The sequence below is a fragment of the Alexandromys fortis genome, unplaced genomic scaffold, assembly GCF_014885135.2.
Source record: "Alexandromys fortis isolate MF-2015 unplaced genomic scaffold, M_Fortis_MF-2015_v1.1 scaffold_66, whole genome shotgun sequence".
Taxonomy (NCBI): domain Eukaryota; kingdom Metazoa; phylum Chordata; class Mammalia; order Rodentia; family Cricetidae; genus Alexandromys; species Alexandromys fortis.
Window position 1 is genome coordinate 2,488,028 of NW_026067950.1, and position 20,533 is coordinate 2,508,560.

The 20,533-nt window shown below is 47.6% G+C and overlaps 1 protein-coding gene across 17 annotated transcripts in view; it reads left to right on the forward strand.

Annotated features, from left to right (window-relative positions):
• Positions 1–20,533, forward strand: part of Dock9 (dedicator of cytokinesis 9) — a 239,432-nt gene that overhangs the window by 197,045 nt on the left and 21,854 nt on the right. For 8 of the 17 annotated variants that reach the window (XM_050150346.1, XM_050150351.1, XM_050150350.1 and 5 more), the window contains exons 39-45: positions 3,963–4,078; positions 5,588–5,725; positions 5,829–6,011; positions 7,825–7,938; positions 8,042–8,257; positions 9,770–9,827; positions 12,075–12,181. In XM_050150346.1, coding sequence (XP_050006303.1) covers positions 3,963–4,078; positions 5,588–5,725; positions 5,829–6,011; positions 7,825–7,938; positions 8,042–8,257; positions 9,770–9,827; positions 12,075–12,181 — 932 coding nt within the window. Of the gene's footprint in view, positions 1–3,962; positions 4,079–5,587; positions 5,726–5,828; positions 6,012–7,824; positions 7,939–8,041; positions 8,258–9,769; positions 9,828–10,544; positions 10,623–12,074; positions 12,182–20,533 lie in introns of those variants that run through there. The other 9 variants (XM_050150339.1, XM_050150345.1, XM_050150338.1 and 6 more) reach the window with 3 other exon arrangements.

The following is a 20,533-nucleotide window of genomic DNA, read 5'->3' on the forward strand; positions in this document are numbered from 1 at the left end:
AAGGCGGAGGTGGCTGAGGGGCTCCTGCCGCAGTCATTCCGACGCAGGGTCTCGGGGAAGAGGCCAAGTTACAGATGGAGTCGGCAGGGTTAGTTGAGCGATCAGGCGAGGTGAACTTGTAAGCTACAGTAGGGTTAATTACATTTAAACCTAACAGGTGACGTGGAGGTGTGCTCCTTTTTGGCCCTTGAGTGTTCAAATTCCTTTGAGGTTTTAGAACAAGTCTTGGTGCTGGGGCAGTATGTTGGTGAGGTGCTTGCTGTGTAAGCCGGAAGGCCTGAGTTGAGATTCCCGGCACCCACATAAAAGCTGGTGTGTGTCGGTCACCCCAGGCCTGGGTATACGGAGGCAGGTGAAGGGTGTGCTGGCCAGCGGTTCTAGCCAATACAGCAAGCTCCAGGTTCAGTAACAGGACCTGCCTGGAGAAATAAATTGGAGACGGGCGAGTGAGATTGCTCAGCCCCTGAAGGCTGCTACACCTGTCCACTTGAGTTTAATCTCCAGGGCCCGTGTGGTGAAAAAAGAGAACTTCTGCGAATGGCCCTCTCCCCTCCAAACAGGCACACCCAAATAATAGTCAAGTAAAGAAATGTAGTTTGAAGATTTCTCTCATAACGTGGAAGGTAGTAGAGGAAGACACTCAACGCGGATCTCTGCCTCCACGTGTGCTCACACCACATGCTAACACACAATTTTAAAATAAAAACAAGTCTTATCACAGGCGTAATAGTGGTTTAAAATGTTTATAAATGTGAGCTGTGAATGCTGAGGACTCCCAAACCAGCCCACAACATGCCACCCAAAGATGTCACCCCTGTGGCAGAGACCTGTTGCTCCTGCAGGCTGGGCAGTGAGCAGGGGTGGAGAGAATCCAAGCCATGCACTGCCGCCCCCTAGTGGAAGTAGTAGTCTTCACAACACTCTCACCACTGAGGCTTGGACTGGGACTTAGCCTAGTGAAGTTCTCCCTGATAGAACCCACATTAGAACAAAGCCAGCCAGTGTGGTGGGGCTGGCACGCATGTAATTGGGCACAGGTGACTCCTTACTGACTAGCCGTCCTGGTGTGCTTGGTGGGCCCAGGCCGGTGAGACACCCTGATAAACAAGACCTAAGATGGCAGGTGTATGTGAGTGTGCGCCACGCTGATCTCTCAGTCTTCAGTTGGGAAGTCTTGGTCTCTGAAGGTCCCAGTCTTGTGGAGTTACTGTTTCATTTTCCTGTGTTCTCTATCATGACTGTTGACAGCATCTTCCTGAGACATTGTCTCTGCTTCTGTGACTGAGGACAGTCTGAGCTGCCACTTAGTGTCAGGGATCTTACAAGGTTGGGCACTAGTTTAAGAATTCTACTGAGTCGAGGCCATGTGACAAGCCCCTGTTGAGAGGACAGATTTCTGTGTGACCCAGACAGGCTCATTCTCCACAAATCTGACTTAATCTTTTTTCTTTGGGTTTTGTTTAATTTTTGTGACTTTTAATTAATTTTTTCATTAATGTACAGAATAAGTGGGTTCCATTATGACATTTTCATATCTGTATATCTCTTCTCATATATGCACCCACCCCAATACCCATCTCTACACCTGCCCTGTTCCTATTTTTGCTAAGCCCAAGAGATGGGTAGATCATAGCATCTTGTCATCGCTGTATTTCATGTATACGTAATTCTTTTTCACTTAAACATCCTGACACCTTGGTTCTGTATTTTTAAAATGACAAGACATGTTAAGTTCTGATTCTCTGTTTCCAGGCTTTGGGCCAGGAGTAGGTCAGTGCTACAGGGATTCCTCAGTAGGAGGCTGTCTCATTTATAATAGCTACCTGCATGCACTTAGCCTGAGTGTTTTATAGAAAGAAGGGCAATTCTATAAAGAGAAAGCTGTAAAGTCACCAGAAACCACATTCTTTTTAAACTCTTAGCCCAGACCACAACTCCCTGGGAGTAAACAGCAGCTCCCTTAAAGGTCCCTGAGACCTATGGGAATGTTTTTAGCTGGCCTGATCGCAGTTGATGTTTTGGGTTTTGTCCCCTCTCCGTGGTTTGTCGCGGTATTCATCAATCCTCCTTTCACTGTCTCTGTATCTTATCCCACCCCACCCCCCAAAGCAATGCCTTGGCTTGTATAAAGGCAGTACGGTGGTGTTGATACCCCCAAATAGCCATCTTTCTTTTCTCTAGACAACTGCTTGTTTAAAAATGGACAAAGAAGGATGGGAGAGAGGGCTCAGAGGTTAAAAACACTGGCTCCTCTTCCAGTTCTTCTGAGTTCGATTCCCAGCAACCACATGGTGGCTCACACCATCTGTAGTGAACTCCGATGCCCTCTTCAGGCGTACAGGCATACATGCAGGCAGAACACTGTATCCATAGTAAATAAAGACATCCTTTTAAAATGGACAAACCAAAAAAAAAAGGATAGTGTTGAATATATTCTATATCCTCATGAGGAGGGAGACAACCCTGACACGGGGACAGGAAACTCCAGACGTTAAGTTTCAGAGCTACATGTTGAAAAGCAGAGTTGAATGAATACAGTTGATAGTGTTTTCATGGCCGTCTCAAAGCACCTCCTGTGGCTTTAAAAGCTCCCCTCTAGCATTTGTGGAACTATAATTATCACATTTCCTTCAGTCAGAACAAGGTCCTGCTATTCTCTCTTCCTGCTATTTGACAATATCAGTCCTCTGATGCAGTGACCCAAATAGGAATTTGGAGTACAGGTTCTGGGTGGAGGGTGGTTCCCATTAGTTAATCTCAAGGAAACTCTATAGATTTTTCTGTACTATATTTTTCTCATCTCTGAACTAATGTCTTCCTCTCTAGAGTATTAAACAAAAGACCAATTTGTAGGTGTTGCTTCCTCGACACTCCTTGGAGAAAGTCATTACATTGTGTCCTGTTGTGTTACCATCTTTCTGTATCAGCTAGACACCATGGTAACATCTTTACATCCTCTCTGCGTGTTTCTGCTAATGCATTCCATTTCATAGTTTAATATCGCAAATTGTATGTCAAACTGCATTTATATCATTACTGAGTTGATTTTGCAGCCACTGTTGAAGATTGCAGTTTATGTTTAAGTTGTGTATGATAAAGCTAAATTTACATGACAGGTCTTTCTGGTCCTTTCCATAGACATTTCTTTCCAGTATATTCGCTCTTATGCTTTTATTAAAGCAAGTAGAAGATTATTTGCAGTACAGTCAACTCTTGATTATCACTCATGATTCTAGCTAAACGCAGGTCTTGGTGTTACCGACTTAATGCTTTATGTTGCTCACTTTGTCCTGGGCACATTTCTGTGAACCTCACAATACTAATGAATGCATCCTCCCAACAGCCCTTGGAAGTGTGGATACTTTTTATCTCTGTTCTACAGAAGGGGCTGCTGAAGTATAAAGAGGTCAGCCAACTTGCCGTAACACCAGATAGTAAGTTATAGAGCTAGTTGGAGTAACTGGCCATCGGCCCCCATCTCTTCTCACCATAGTGTGATTGGGACATTGTCAGCACCCTGGCCATTGTAACAGCTCAGCCGTGCAGCTGGTGGACTGCAACTGGTCTTGGTGGGTGTGCTGGTACCATCTTAATACCTACCGTATGACCTCAATCTAGCCCTGTAGCTTATCCAGGCCTCTTCCCTTGTCTGCAAAAGGTATTTAACAGGGGGCATACTTCCCGGGGCTGCTGAGTGACTAGATCATAGCGTGGCGTTCCCAGACTCAGCTGGCACCGAGCAAGCACACCGTAAATGGCTGTTGCTGTCACTGGGTCTCCGGAGTTGGAAAAGATGCGTCACTGAACGGGAACACTATTAATGCCGACTCCTTACAAAGGCAGAGGGGAGACGTGTCCTGAAAAGGGGATCGTCTGTAATAATCAAGAGTTGACTGTCGCTGCCGACCTCGCCAGCCCTGTGCCCGAACCCCCAGACAGTAACGCTGTGTTGATTCACGCAGGCTATGGCCACTCGGAGGCGGATGTCCTGCACCAGTCGCTTCTTGAAGCCAACATTGCTACAGAGGTTTGCCTCACCACTCTGGACACGCTCTCTCTGTTCACACTGGCTTTTAAGGTTGGTATTAAACACGTCCTGCCCAAGGTCAGAGGTTTTATCTGGTGAATCCGTTCAGTTTACCAAGCTTAACCAACACGCATGCCCGACGTGTTTTCACTTCAGTTAAGACTGCTGATCTCCAGGCTTCCTTGATGAAGCTTTCCCGTAGAGAGTGACTGCAGCGCCCGTCCTTACAGATAACAGAGGTTAACCGGCCTGTGTGCCGCGTCCTTGGAAAAGCCAGAGGCGGTCCCTGGAGACAGCTGTCTTGGCTAGAAGAAAGTATTTATCCTGCGCCCTCCATATGATAAGTGTGGGAACCTAACGAGGCATTTCTGCTGTGAACATCTTGAAGCAAAACCAAATGACTTAAATTAGATATTTAAAGAGAGAGGCACATTAAACATAAACTCACCTTTTTTCAAATTATCTGTTACTAAATTAAATGACAAAATCATGTCATGAGAAAGAAATGAAAGAGTTTTGGTTTGGGTTTTAAACTTAGCAAATAATTAAGTCACTGGTGCAGGTTCTTCAAGCCTCTGTCTGTTTGGGAGGACAAAACCACACTCAGTTTAAAAAAAATTTCAGTTGGTATACGTGATGGTTTTAATTCTGGTGTTTTTATACATATATACCATTCCTAGTATGGGAAAAGACACTGAGTTAGCTGATATCTAACTGCTGGAACCATGTGTTTAGTTACAAGGGTACTAGGGAACTCTAGCCAGAGTCAGGCTCTGTTTCGCCTTCTCCATTTATTTTGAAGCACACCCTGCCATGTGAAGAGGCAGGAGACTTCGAGGAAAGGCCTGTGCAGAGCAGGTGCACAGGCAGAAAGGCTACTTACAGCCCAGGGGCACCATGGGTGTCTCTCCCTCTCCTTGCGGCTAACCCTGGCAATCACTCTGTGACTCGGGGTGGGGTTTCGTGCCCACCTCCTTTCTCTGTTCTGGGGTTTCTGACCTTGGTTTGTCACAGTCGGAACACAAGATAGTTTTAGAGTTGCTGTCTCACAAATGAGACTGTTGGGGCTCAATTTACCTGTGTAGTGCCTGACCAAAGACTATGCATGCTGTCCCTCCATAATGTTGGCTTAGAGCTTAGCTGAATGCCCAGGAAGCCAGGCTGGGTAAGGACATCACTTGGGGAAGACAGGATTCTGTATCATTCTCCGCCCATCAGTTCACGGACACCTGTCATGGCATTCCCGTGTTAGAATTAAGATATCACATCCAGAGTCAGTTGTGATGATGATACATGCTTACAAATAAGTCTGCGGAAACACAGTCAGGACTAAGCCTGTAAACCACACTGCGGTTTTCTAGAAACCTGCCCGAGTGGTCAGTGTTCTGGTGGACCTGCTTGGCCTACAGGAGCATTCTGTGCCTTCCTTGGGGCACTTGTAGCAGAACTGGTTTATCCCTATGCTCAGAAGACACAGTCTTTGAGGCTGTCCATCATATGACATGTCTTTGAGATGTTAGACATGTCTCTCTAACCTTGATGTCGATGCGTACTTTTCAGAACCAGCTCTTGGCTGACCATGGACATAATCCTCTCATGAAGAAAGTTTTTGACGTCTACCTATGTTTTCTTCAAAAGCACCAGTCAGAAATGGCTTTAAAAAATGTCTTTACTGCCTTAAGGTCCTTGATTTACAAGGTAAGCCACTTGGAGGCCGCGGTTGTACTGACGGTGACAGGTTTCCCGCTGCCCGCCTGGAGCGCTGACCTCGCTGGCCTGCCCGCCCTGTGTTTTGTTCTAGTTCCCCTCCACCTTCTACGAGGGGCGAGCGGACATGTGCGCCTCGCTGTGCTACGAGGTGCTCAAGTGCTGTAACTCCAAGCTCGGCTCCATCCGGACCGACGCGTCCCAGCTGCTCTACTTCCTGATGAGGAACAACTTCGACTACACGGGGAAGAAGTCCTTTGTCCGGACACACTTACAGGTGTGTGCTTTAGCTCTGCCAGGGCACAGGAGCGTGCTGGAATCCCGTCTCGTCGAGGCTCACGTGTCCTGACACCTCCTCGTGACGGCTGTAAAAGGCCGAGTGGAGAGTTGAGAAGTCACATTCACTGGCTGTGTTTGTTTCGACCTCCGTACTGTAAGATCCTGGCCTGGGGTGTCTTCCATTCGTATCTTGATAGCTAAGTATTAAATCAATATTGAGCTGATAGTCTGTTGGCACAAGGTGCTTAATATTAAATATCTTCAAAACACAAAACCCCCAAAGTAGACTTTCCTGTCTTCTGTTCATGAGTACATCTCCTGTGTGTCCAGTTAAAACATGCAAAATTCTCTGCTCTTAAAACCAGCTAAGGTAATAGCAAGAACTCTGTGTTTTCATAGATACATATTTTTTTTATGTACATGTGACGGGAGAGCCTTTTCAATCTGCGTTTGTTCCTTTGTTAACGTGGTAGTCGTTGTCCATAGACTGATGCACTAGAATTAATGCCTGCATCCACGAACAGAACAGCGATCCTCTCCTGGTCCTTCTGGAGTGTGCGATCAGGGAGTCCTCAGACAAACCCAAGGCCCTTACAGTGTACTGGGCTGGCGTTCCCATAGAGGAACTTGAGATCCAGGAAGAACCAGAATCCTGATTAGGGATTCCGGGGAGCAGGGGTGGCTTCTCAGAGGACCTGAGGATGAGGAAGGGTTATTTGTTGAAGGGGCCTGAGTAGGTATTTCCTGAGTTATGGGTCCACCGTGGGAATCATCCTTCCAGGGAACTAGAGAAGCCCCTTCATATTTAGAACGCAGGTGAGAAGAATTTACAGAAGTATGCATCCAGATCTTTGCATGTTTGGAGGACCCACTTGAACTTCAGTTTGAAGAGCAGATCTCGGGGGTCCACACTGAGCATTGTCTACTCTAGGGTGGAGAAGATGGCCCTCTAGACGAGACGAGGGCTGGTGAGACAGGAAGGAAGAGGGGGTTCAGTCGGCATTCTCCACGGCACTGCTTGCAGTGTTTGATCCTATAGAGCAAATAATAAAAACCCAGAGACGGATATTGGGGTTCAGTCGGAAGATCAGGAAAGCAAAGCAGCCAAGCCACTAGAGAGCTCTCACCTCTATGAAATCTTCAGACTGAAAACGAAGCCAGTTCCTGTCTCATCCCGCCTTAGATTTCTCTCTAGTGCTGGGATTAAAGGCGTGCACCACCTCCTGGCCTCTATGGCTGACTAGTGTGGCTGCTGGGATTAAAGGCATGCACTACCTCCTGGCCTGTATGCTGACTAGTGTGACTGTTCTGCATTCTGATCTTCAGGCAAGCTTTATTCATTAAAATACAAAAGAAATACAGATCTCAAACACCTGAGTTAAGGCCTTGCTATCTATAGACTCCAAAAAGGTCAGATTGCTCTTCGCATAGTTAACGCCTGCATGTTCTGTTTTAAAAAAGAAAAAAGGTCAAAGAACCTTCCATGTAAGCTCCAAACAAGCACTTGAGAGGAGAATAGGGTCCCCCTCTTACTGCAGAGTGCAGTGGGTAAGTAGCAGTCCGAGTTGTGTGGATACCTCTACCTCTTCTTCTTCTGATTCACCTCTAACACTTCATGAGCAAAATACATTAGGAAGCCAATCATAAATGATTTTTGAAAGTGATTTAAAAAAAGAGAGAGATCTCAGCCCCTGCTCCCCGCACTGGTGTGGTCCCCACCGCACACATCCCACCCTCACACCGACTCCGTGCACATCCTAACTGACCGTCGTCTGAAGGTAGATTGATGTGCCCGTGTTTCTGTCCCTAAGGTCATCATTTCTGTCAGCCAGCTGATTGCAGACGTGGTTGGCATTGGAGGGACCAGATTCCAGCAGTCCTTGTCCATCATCAACAACTGTGCCAACAGCGACCGGCTCATCAAGGTGAGTAGCTCCCCTTTCCCCTCCTCCCAGGATGTGTGCGAGCGAGCGTCAGGGAGAAGGCGGATTAAAGTCGCGAGTCCTTTCTCCTCCCCGCTTGGTCTAGCACACCAGCTTCGCCTCTGATGTGAAAGATTTGACCAAGAGGATCCGCACGGTCCTGATGGCCACAGCGCAGATGAAGGAGCATGAGAACGACCCCGAGATGCTGGTGGACCTCCAGTACAGCCTGGCCAAGTCCTACGCCAGTACGCCCGAGCTCAGAAAGACGTGGCTGGACAGCATGGCGAGGATCCATGTGAAAAATGGGGACCTTTCCGAGGTAGGGAGCCCTGCCCGCCTGAGTTTCTGAGAAACAGCTATGCTCGTTTCATTCTCTGAAGGTACTTTGGAGGAAAAGTATACCGTTAATCAAAGGAAGCCCGTGAGAACACATGGTGCCTTAAACATGTACTTCTGGGTTTGGGGTGGTTCACAGTTGTCTGGGCATTTTGATCGCTGGAAACAGATGACGAGCAGACACCTGCACATTTATGTAGTTGCTTGCTACTTTGAAGTACATTTTCCTGCACCGAAACCTCCCTGGCTGGATCCCATGGTAGGATCCTGCTGTTACGGTAGTCGTAGGGCAGCCCGCTCTCCTGTTGTGGATGTATAGCAGGTACTGGAACATTCCCGTCTGTTCAGAGCAGACACAGTTCGCTGTGTAAACAGCGTGGCTGGGAATAGGCATGAGGGAGAAACTTCAGATCCAAGGCCACATGTTTCCTAGCTCTGGGTCATTGCACCGTCTTCTTTAACCCACTGTGACTTGATGGTGTCCTATGTAACCTGAGAAATCCAAGGGAACCAGTGACTTCACGCAGGTTCTGTGTTCCCATGGACCCACCATTCAGGATTTGTGGCTGGACGCGTCTTCCAGTGTCACCACAGCGAGGGTGTGCACTGTGACCGTGACGTCTCCGTGGCTGTTCCGTGGCTGTTTTCGTGATTAGGGTTCTGAGTCTGCAAGCGTGGTCACTGTTCATCACGGTATGCTGCCACGTACGCGGTCCCTTCCTCTTCGCCATAAATGCAGCCTAGGCTACACCGTGGCTGTCATAAGAAGAAAGTCACGATAGTCATTTTTCTGTAACTCTCAGAGCTTAAGACTTTTTACATGATTTCTGTGGCCCAGGCTTCTCATAAGCAGGAGAGCCCTTTCCAGGTTCAGCTGTAGTCTGTTCACTCAGACCGCTGCCGCAAACTAGCACAAGCAGACACTTTCCCCTGACGGTGGGGGAAACTCGAGGTCCCAGGTCGAGGTGTTGGGAGTGCTTACTTTCTGAGCATCCCGGGGAGAACGTGACCCCCACCTCTTTCCTGGATGCTCATGTTGCCAGCCAGCACTCCCCGGTGTCCGTTGCCTTGTGGGCAAATCTCTCCAGTCTGCCTCCACTGTCACACGGAATCCTCCACTATGGGTCGGTGATACTGAATTCAGGGCCCTCTCTCTCTCTCACACACACACAAAGAGAGAGAAAAACAAATGTTTAGAAATAAAATTGAAAGGAAAATTTTTTTAGCCCCTGAAATGTGGGGCTGGGAAGAGAACTTTTTCTTTAAATACTTCTTGTTTTTCATTGAGACAAGTGGTCTAATTCTCAAAATGCTGGTTTTGTCTTTTATGGTAAAATACAGTAATGTAAATTTCCCTGACTTTTCAACTCCTAAGTGTCGGTTCCTGTGTGAGCCGCTCCGCTTCTTTCCACAAAGCTGTGACTAATAGGTCTATTCTGAAGACACGAGGTTCTAGCTGACGATTCTGAGCCCCTGTGTTTGTCTCCTGTGACAGGCGGCCATGTGCTACGTCCACGTAACAGCCTTGGTGGCAGAGTATCTCACGCGGAAAGGTAAGGAGTGGGGCCGTGCAGGCAAATCTGGAGGTGAGGAATTGCACACACCTGGGCTTGCTGGTTGCTTCATTCCCAGTTACAGCATTTGATGGCCTCCATGGGCACAGCAAGATAGTGCCTGTGGAGAAGAGAACGTGACCTGCTGTCCTAGCCTCACGCTGTTCAAGAAGCAGCTAATTAGCTTGGCATCCTGCCGTTCCTGACCAACTAATACAGAGCCGACGTGACTTTATTTTCCCTTAAGATAATTCTCACCAGAACTGTTATCAATCAAGTGACAGTTCTAACGGGAATTTGTTGGGCAGATTTTCTGGAATGCAGCCCTGTTGACTTTAGCGTGGGAAAAGGCCGGGGTACAAGTTATGCTCTGTATTTGTGTGTTGCACGCTTGTTCCCATGAGTTCGTTGATGATTCCTCCTGGCTAAACACCAGTTACTTGGGGCGTCCCTCAAGGGTGGCATCTTGTTCTGGACTACTGGGGTTCTAGGAAAGCCGGTAGTCTGCACATACGATACTGAGGACTATGAGTGCTTGGTCCAGGCTAGCGAGGAGCGGTTCTACAGGTTCTACGAAGTGAGAGGCGTGATCAAGGTGCAGATGCCAAGGGCTTGAAACGTCTCAGAGTCAGGATGAGAGAGGAAATAAAGGGGCCGTGTTCGTATAGTATTCCCTGCTGAGACATTTTACCGGGTGATGCGTTTCCTCGTGTTTAGAAGCTGACCTAGCGCTCCAGCGGGAACCGTCTGTCTTCCCCTACAGCCATAACACGAGCAAGAGGAAGAGCTGGGGAGGTGAGCCTGAGGGTCACGCAGCTCCCAAGGGTCCCCATCCGCTCTGTTCACCTGCCGTTCCAGGGTTCTGGTGGTTTCTGTCAATTCTCCACTCTCATATCACTGGGCTCTCCGTGTCCCTCGCAGCCATTGCTCTGTGCCACAAGAGGAAAGTGTTTGGTCAGCACGTCTGCTCTTCCATTGGCCTAAACACTAGCGGTCGATTTTTTTCGTCTTAATTTTGGTGTAGTAATGTATCCTCAAGTTCCCAGAGGAGAGCTTTACTTGGGGGATTCTCTGCTTTCCTTGTCGCCAGATCAAAGCAAGGCTGTATGAGGACTGTGGTGGAAATGGCTACCTCGGGGGTGACTGGAAACCTGGACAGATGTCCGCAGGAATTGTCTCTGCTTTTGGGTTCTGCTTTCTCAACACCTAATTTCAAAATACTCTGCGTTTCTTTTTCCTAAACTCATGAAGGAGCATCTCAAACCAGAGTAGCCGAACATTTCAAATTCCTCCTCGTCTATTATGTATACAACATTTTGCCTCCATGTATGCCCCCTCACCAGAGGAGGGCGCCAGATCTCATTACAGATGGCTGTGAGCCACCATGTGGTTGCTGGGAATTGAACTCAGGACCTCTGGAAGAGCAGCCACTGAGCCATCTCTCCAGCCCCTCCTCCTCGTCTAAAGACAGCACACAGCTGATGTTGAACCGGCTTAAAACTGTGTCCCGGTGCCCGAGCTGAGCTGTGACCCTCACCCCAGACACTGATCTCACTTAGGGTGTCGGCTGGGTGTGTCAGATGCTGAGCCCCTGGAACTGTGGCTTTCTGGTTCCTAAGCAGAAAAGGCTTCTCTTCTCCCAGGCAGCCCCTCAGCTGGCAGATGGGACTGTTGACTCATCTGTGTTGCTGGAGGCAGTCGGGAGAGCCCCAGTCCGAGTTGGGGGTTCTCCCCGGCCTGAGTGGTGAGGTGACGAGCTGCTTGAAGGAGACTTTGATTTGGGGCTGCACTTTGATTTGGGGCTGCTCGCTTCTCTTCCATTGGCTTTGGCTACTTTATTTTTCTTGGTGTCTGACTACGGATCCTTTGACCAAACACTTCCTCGTTCAGTTACTGCTGGCTTGACTCAGTTATGATTTGGCAGCCTATGGGTTCTTCGAAGATTGAATGGATTTTAATTAAGGTGGGTTAAAATATTTAAAAAGAGTTGAGAAACAGAGTGAGGCAGGTGAAGGTTAAATGTGGGGAAATGGATGGAGAGAAGACAGGCTGGCCCCAGCCTCCTGCGTGGACGCTGGGGCAGACATGAGGGTTCCCTCCTCAGCTGTTCGCTTCAGACGTGAAGCAAACTGAATATGGAGGGTAGGAGCATCCGGATTTCAACCGAGAAATGTACAGGGCAGGGGGAACCCAAGAGTTCCAGCTTCAGTCAGGTTGACAGCTCCCCCATGCTTTCTCTCTGCCTAGGCATGTTCAGACAGGGATGTACCGCCTTCCGGGTCATCACGCCAAACATCGACGAAGAGGCTGCCATGATGGAAGACGTTGGGATGCAGGATGTTCATTTCAATGAGGTGAGTGCTGTGTCTCAGGTGGGGTAGGTACAGTCACATACCACATGGCATTCTGTCCGTAAGAGGTGCCTGCAGTGTGGGGGTCCCGCCTGTGTGACTGTGTCTCAGGTGGGGTAGGTACAGTCACATACCACATGGCATTCATTCTGTCCGTAAGAGACTGCAGTGTGGGGGTCCCGCCTGTGTGACTGTGTCTCAGGTGGGGTAGGTACAGTCACATACCACATGGCATTCTGTCCGTCAGAGGTGCCTGCAGTGTGGGGGTCCCGCCTGTATGACTGGTAATGTTGTAGGCACGCTGTGTTAATGCTCCGTGAGATGTTCCTCCAGCAAGAGACTCGCCTGAGCCTGCTGGCCCTGTGATTGCGCCAACCCAGAGCCCTTTTCTCCACAACTGCTGCCTCTCCAGACAGCCGAAAGACGGCAGGCAAAGCTCTGCTGCCCTCTGTTCTAAGCCAGGCCTCGTGTCTGCAGGGAAGAAGTGCTTGGACACTTACGTCAAACAAAGCACATATGTCCCACACAGCTCAGGATATGTCCAACATAGCTTAGCCTTTCTACCAATATCTCTGGATCTCGAGTTTCATTACTTAATCTGCCTTTAATTTTAGTGTCTTTAATTCTAGGCACCTCCTCCCTGGCAGACAGGCAAAGCCCCAAAAGAGCAGGCTAGGCTCCTGACCAGAGCATCCCAATGTGGGGCCTGGTTCCTGCCTCTACATGAGCGCTGAGGCCCAGGACCACCTTAGTCCATCTCTGCAGAGACTGTACAGCCGACACTTTCTGTAAACTTCACGAAACAGGACAACCTTGTGTATAAAGAGACAGCTCTGATATAAAACTAGGGGTATGAACAAATATCAATTTTCTGCTTGCATTCGCTCCGGTCTCTGTTCTGGGAACCTCTGCTTCAAGAACACACTTGTTTGCCTTCCTCCCTCCCCACAAACTCAGAAAAAAGAGTCAAAGGAAATCTTTTTAGTTCTGCCATCTTCTAAGGAAAAAGATAAAGTTGTCCAGTTCTTCATTTGGGGAGAAAGAGCCAACAAAGAGGAGTGTGTACCCTCTGCCTCCATAGAACTGTTTTATCTTGACTTGGGGACCACAGTTCTTGCTGGTTTCCATGCAAGAGAGAAGGGACCATCAACAAACACTTCCATGACATAAACAAGACCCGCGGACCCAGTTCCAAAAGTGTAGTCTAGACCCCTCTAAGGAAGTGTGTAAGGCCCATGCTGAGTGCCCGTACGATGCTGGATTTCTCACATGCATCAACTAAAACATGAGACAGGCTGAGTATACAAGACAGGAGGATCCAGGCTTCAATAATCGAAAGTTCTTTGTGGTCTTCAGTGAAATGTAAGATGCAGAAGGGACTGGAGAGGTGGCTCAGGAGTTGTTAGTGCTGCTCTTGCAGAGAACACAAGTTTTATCCAGTAGCTCATAACCACCTGTAACTCCAGCTACAGGGAGTCCCACACCCTCTTCTGGGCTCCAGGCATTTTCACTTATAACTATGCACACACACATACACATACACACACAAAGCATAAAATCTCCTTTATACCAAATATGATTGCACTCTACTTTAAACCCAGTACTAGGGAAGCCAAAACAGGAGGTTCTCTGTGTGTTCAAGACCAGCCTGGTCTTCCTAGCAAGTTCTAGGACAGCCATATGTAGAGAGATTCTGTCTCCAAAAAAAAAAAAAAAAAAAATCAAAACACCACCTTTTATAAAGGATATCTTAAATGCAAAAAATTTAAGAACTGCTATTATAAATTGTCTAGTCTTAAATGGCTCTCAAAATCAAAAGCTAAATATGAAAAAGAAGTTTAAATGTTAAGATAGGCTTGAGAGACGGCTCAGCCATTAAGAGTCCTAACTGCTCAATCATGAGAACCTGAGTTCAGTTCCCAGTACCCAGCCCACACTGGGCAGCTCACAACCACCTGTGACTCTGAATCCAAAGGATCTCATGCCTTCTTCTGGTCTCTGTGGATACCTGCACTCGTGTGCATACACACATACACAAAGACACAAGCATGAAAAATTAGATATTAAAAAAAACATTAAAATAACTTTAACCGAGGTCAGTGAAACTTTCTAATTATTCTGGGGGAGAATAAGTTGTCTACTCCATAATATTTAGTGATTACTGTTTTCACACCATGGAATGCCTGGAGAGACTGGTTTCTTTAAACACAAGCATGGCCACGTTTTTAAGCCCACATCAGCCATGGCGCCAGGTCACTCTGTGGAGCTCAGCATTTTGTTTGGAATTAGATGAGGAACACATCAATGCCAAGAACTTCCAAGGATTTGAAAGTCCAGTTTCCAGTCACTGGCCCTGTGGGATAACAGGAAGCTCACTTTGCACATCTAGTGAAATCAAGTCTCAGAGTGAGGTAGTTATGAGAACCTGATGAATTAGCGTCTGAGGCCAAGTGCACACATCCCTCAGGGAAACCTACGAATGGCGCCACTTCTGAGTAAAGGTTGGGCATGTGACAGAAAGGCTGCTTTATCAGCCGTTTTCAGAATATGGATGCGCTGCCCTGTCCTTGAAGCATAAGGTGGGTAAATCTTTAACAAGGTCCATAGTGCATGACAGTCTGTACCGGTGAGGATGAGCCACTGCAGGGCCATAAAGCCCTGTCGTCAAGAGTCAGGCTGACGGGAAGTTCTCAGTGACAGGGACACAGAAACTGCTGTGTTGATCTTCAGGTTGGCTGCTTGGGTGTCTCATGGCAAAGAGAGCTCTGGAAAATCTGTCCCCGAGAAGAAGGAGTTACAGGAACTGATGGGGAAGAAGCACGTGACACAGTAATGAAAACCACAACCCCTTTACTCTTCTGCAGTAGTCAGTGCTCTGACCCGACCTGTTAGGGAGCTACTGAAAATGCACATTAATCTTAGCAGCAGGCCTCAGACCTGATGAGTCTTTGGTTCATTTCTGCCTTCCCTGGTAAAGCTACAGAATGACCTCCAGGTGGCTTTGACTTACGGTGCTGGTGGCTGCCTCTGCCCCCTTCAAGTCCACCTAACCATCCCAGCTGCACCTAACTGTCCCAGCATTGACGACTCATAAAGAAGCCGGGCCTCTTACGTGAGCCACACTTCTGTACGCTGTGAGCAGTGGGCTCTGTGTATGTGCCCCAAGTTGGGTGCCAAATTTAATGAGTCTTGCCAGCTCTCAAATAATGACATGGACACTTCTTATTATGAAAGATTGGCCTATAGCTCAGGCTTGTTCCTAGCCAACTCTTATAACTTGAGCAATTTCTATTAGTCTACACTCTGTCACATGGCATTACCTCTCTTCCATCTTTTGCCTCCTGTTTCCTCTCCACGTCTCCTGGCATCTCCCATACTGTCCACATGCCTAGATTCCTCCTTCTCTTTCTGTCTCTGCCCAGGAGTTCCACCTACATCTCCTGTCTAACCATTGTTACACCAACCACAGCAATACACCTTCACACAGTGTACAAATACCCCACAACAGATGCATCTCACTGTGCAGAGCCACCGTTGAGTACAAAGAACACGGTATGGACTCACAGCAAGCCTCTGGCTTCCTTGAGACCAAATCATTTCTATTCTGAAACAGCTGCCAGCAGCAGACAAAATATTCACAGCCATAGGAGACAGAGAAGTCAGCAGAAGAGTTGGTGGCTTTGTTTATATCTCATCCTAACTCTGGCAATTATAATCCCATCTAACCTCCTGTTCCTCAACTGCAAGTGTTCTAGAACCACCCGGGTGCCTGGTGTTCCTCCCTGGCACAGTGATTGTCCCAAACAGTGCTGGTGACGAGGAGGCTTGGCCAGTGGAACTGGTGTGGTTGTTCTGTCCTTGACTGACATCTGGAGCGAGTGCTGGCTACCTTGGCAGTGAGCTGCTTGATGGAGAGACCTAGACAGGCAAGATGGAGTTGCACCATGGCTTCAGATGCTTCTTCCCACTGAAGAAGGACATCTTGTTCACTGTCCCCGAGAACCATAACTGGAAGATGTCAGTCCCTGTGTCCTGGGAATTTCTATATTGACTTGTTGACTGATCCACAAACTCATCGTATGTGCCTAGCGCTAGCAAAGGGGGCTCTGCAAGTAGGGAACTTGCCTTAAAGGCTTTCACGTATTGCGGTAGCGCCCAGACGTCCGTGTGCTTAGGAGTTACTCAAATTCCGGTTCTGGTTTAGATGATGTTCTCTTAATGCTTCATCCCCAAATTCAGTTAAGTATGTGTGGGACCCAAGAATCAGTATTGTATTGAGATTTTAAGAAAATTTTTATTCATGTGTTTGTGTACACCAGAAGAGAACGTTGGGTCCCCCAGAGCTGTAGTTACATGGGCGCTGCCAAGCACGGGTCCTGGGAACCAAATGCGGGTCTTCTGGAAGATCAGCAAGTGTTCATATCCTCTGAGCTATCTCTCCAGGCCCTGGAATCGGTATTCTGACAGTTCCAGCGTTGGAATTCCAATGACTGCATCTCGAGGCCGGCTGATCCAGTTCAAGTGGGAGGTGTATATGCAGGGATAGGGCCGCCATTGTCCCAGCAGCTCACAGGTTCATGTATGTCCAAACAGTGGATACCAGAGACAGCGCGTGCCTTTACTTTAATTGATCTCACTGATTTTGTCCCAAGATAGAACAAGCGACGTGTGTGGAGTCAAGCGCCCCGTGCAAATGCTTTCTCATGTGGGAATTAACCGTAGTGCATGTGCACACACAGGTGTGTGGGGGAACACACCAGTGATCAGTGTGACATTTCCTTAGACAGGTGTTTGGTATCCTCAATGGTGTTAGTACGACACCCTTAAACAATGAAACTGGCTAACTTCATGCTCTAAAACTTCCCCAACGGCTTGTGGATTTCATGCACTGTGATTTCTAAGCCTAGTTTAGTGCCGTAAAATGCGTGGTTTATGGATTGGCAGAGTCCACACAGCCCTCCCCCCCAGCCAGTTCCTGTGCACATTGATGATCATAAGAAATAGCTTAGTGTTTGTTTGTCCAAGGTGGGAAACCCATTAGGTATGGCCACCGCTCAGGGTTATCACGGTCTGCCCGTTGCGTGGTTTCCTTCTGATTTCCTGGGGCAGTGATTGCTGATTCAAAGCAAATAGAATTTCTGCTTAGAAATTTCATGTGTGTGATGCTCCAGTGTTTAGTTAGTATGTCTTAGTTTTATGACTTTTATAATTTTATATTGCCATATATGGTCTGTTAAACTTAATTGTCCAGGAGTACATTTTTATCCAAAGCCTTCTCACTCCATGAAGCTGTAATTGTCTAGGTTTAGAAGTAGCATTAGTTTAAATAGTTTACCACAGACGCCCTGATGTTCAGTAACCCACATTTGATGCCATGAGGATAAGGTTTAGGGTTGTTTATGTATTTATTATTGTGTATGTGGTGTTTCACCTGCATGTATGGCTGTGCACCACCTGCATGCCTGTCCGATACCCTAAGGCAGAAATCACAGAGCCCGGGTCCTCCGGAAGAAACCTTGTGTTCTTAAGCACGGAGCCATCTCTCCAGCCCCTAGGTTTGTTACATTTGCTTTTAATTTGTTATTCTGCTTTCGTAGAATATTATCATTTTTTTACAGTAAGAGATAAATTTGGGTAGATAGGTTATAGATCTCAAATGCCTCCTGGTCAACAAAAGGAGATAAGATAATGTTCAGTAGAATATAAAAATGCCTGGCATGTTCTTTCCTGATTTGTGATAACCGTGCCTGTGTTTTGGTGACGATATTTCCTATCATCCACTAATCTATTTGTTTTTATCAAACCCTGCCATTCCCAGCCATCCTGGGAAATCTCCTTGGTTGAATTCCGTCTTTTTTGTGCCAAATAGAACAGATTTTTCCCTAATGAACTTATCTGTGCCCTACTATATATACATACCCTATAACAACACATACTACTTGAATTCAGGCAGTATTTTTAAACCTCTTCCCGTTTCTAGGTTGACTAAGCCAGAGTAAGATTGTATTTGAGTCTTCATTTTCTGCTTGGAAACACAGAAGCATGTGCGCCCCTCCTCCAATAGAGATTTATGAAGTGGCAGAATCTAGGGCTATCTGAAATGTCCCTTGTGTGGAGAGGCGGCATCATTATAAAGTCAGCCATTACCTTCCACCCAACGCTTCTGTGTCTGTTGTAATAGTATACGTCTGTGTTTTCACGGCTTATGCGTTTGTCTACACTTGGGACTGAAGAGATAGCTCGGTAGCCAAAACCACTTCCTACTCTTCCAGAGGACCCATGTTCTGTTCCCAGCACCAACACAGTGGCTCATAAAATTTCATTTTTATGCAGAAAACATTGAGTATGCCCCTGCAGGGGTGTGTTTAATCCACCCACTTTCTCCTCCCTTTCTCTCTGGGCACCCTGATGCAGATGTTCCAGCCCGTCAGGCTGGGTGCCAGTTCTGCACGTACCGTGTGCCTCTTCGGTTTTTATTGCTGTGATAAAACACCGTGACCAAAGGCGACTTGGGGAGAAAAGGTTTATTTGCTCTTATGCTTCCAGGTAATGGTCCTTCACTGAGGGAAGTCAGAGCAGGAGCAGGAAGTGAGGCAGAAGCCCGGGACTGCTGCTCTCCTGGCTTTTTCGGCCTGCTTTGTTAGCTACTTCAGGACCACCCCTGCCCTGGGGTCTCATCAGTGGGCTGGGCCTTCCCACAGGCCTTAAAAACACACCTGTGGTGTTCCTTACAGGAAATGACCAAATCCGTGCTTTGGATTTTAATAAGTACTTTTGGGGGGGGGGTTGGGGCAAACATGGGTATAAGGACAAATTGCAAGTAGTAGGTAGCAGAAGGTGGAAACAGCCCGTAGATAACAACACATTATCAAAGCTGGCACTTACAGCATTCAGCAATTGGAATAGCAAGTGAGGAGAGCCAGCAATTGAGATAGTGGTAGCATCCAGCAGAAACGGCCAAGGAAGCCCCACGGAGACCGTCATGCTGGACCCCTGGCTAAGCATCTTCCAGGCCGGGCAGAGCATCCTCTGCACAGAGGCTCAGGCTTCTCTTTCCCACTCCAGGCTTGCTTGCACCACTCTGTTGGAAATGGTTTAGCTTCCAGCTGTTCTCACGGGTGTAAGATTTTTAACACCCTTAGCTGTTGGCTGCTGCCGTTTCTCCTTGTTCAGGGAACCAGCCTGCTGCCCTAGGACGGTTGTGGAGGACACGCTTGAGGCTGGAACGAGTGAGCCCTCCTCACTCCCAGACTAGTGCAAACAACTCGTGACAGTTTACCGATACAGCCCCTACCTGGTGACCTCCTTCCTCCATCTACGCCCCAACCTCTAAACCTTCGCCCAGCTTCCCAGCTCGCCACGCCAGCCGGGACCAAGCCTTCAGCATGACACCAGCTGAGAGCAGTTTTTACAAATTACAAAGACCTGGCTTAAGAAGATTGGTTTTGTCACTGTGGTGTTCAGCATGCTTGTTTCACACAGTAGGTGTTTGACTGAAAGGGCTGAGTGGAGACTCTTCAAATCAGTTCCAACTTTAGCTCCTTGAGAAACTTTCTCAACCTTTTTATAATATCACATTAAAATCATTCTGGATTCTTAACATTGTGACGTATGTCTACAAACCCAGCACTTGGAATGAAGACACAGGAAGGTACTGACTGAATTCAAGCAAGCTGGGACATATTTGTTTGTTTTGACTTTTTGGCGGCCCACCACCCAGCTCCCAAAGACACAGAGACTTACTCTTACTTATGAATGCCCGACGTTAGTCTCACTTGTTTCTAGTCAGCTTTTCTAACTTAAATTATCCCATTTCTCTTTAACTGTGTTTTGCCTTTGGACTTCTTACATTTCTTCTATATATCTTTTCTTACTGGCTGGCAGGGTGGCTGGGTAGCTGGGTGGCTAGGTGGCTGGATGACTGGCTGGCTAGCCTCTGGCGTCCTCCTCTCCTTTTCTTGCTCCTCCCTCATCCCTAGATCTCTCCTCCTATTTATCCACTCTGCCTGCCAGCCCCAGGTATTTCTCTCTCCTGCCTCGCTATTGACCATTCAGCTCTTAATTAGACCAATCAGGTGTTTTAGGCAGGCAAGGTAACACAGTTTCACAGAGTTAAACAAATACACCATAAAAGAATGCAACACATCTTTGCATCATTAAGCAAATATTCCACAGGATAAACAAGTGTAACACATCTTAAACTAATGTTCCACAACACTGGGGCTATGTGAGTTCCCATCACAAAACTGTATTCTAGAAGGTGCAGTAGAGAATCTGCCAACATGACCACTCCACAGTGTGGGAAGGTTTTAGAGACAGAGAACGAGCAGCCAGAGGGGCAGGGGGGGGGGGGGG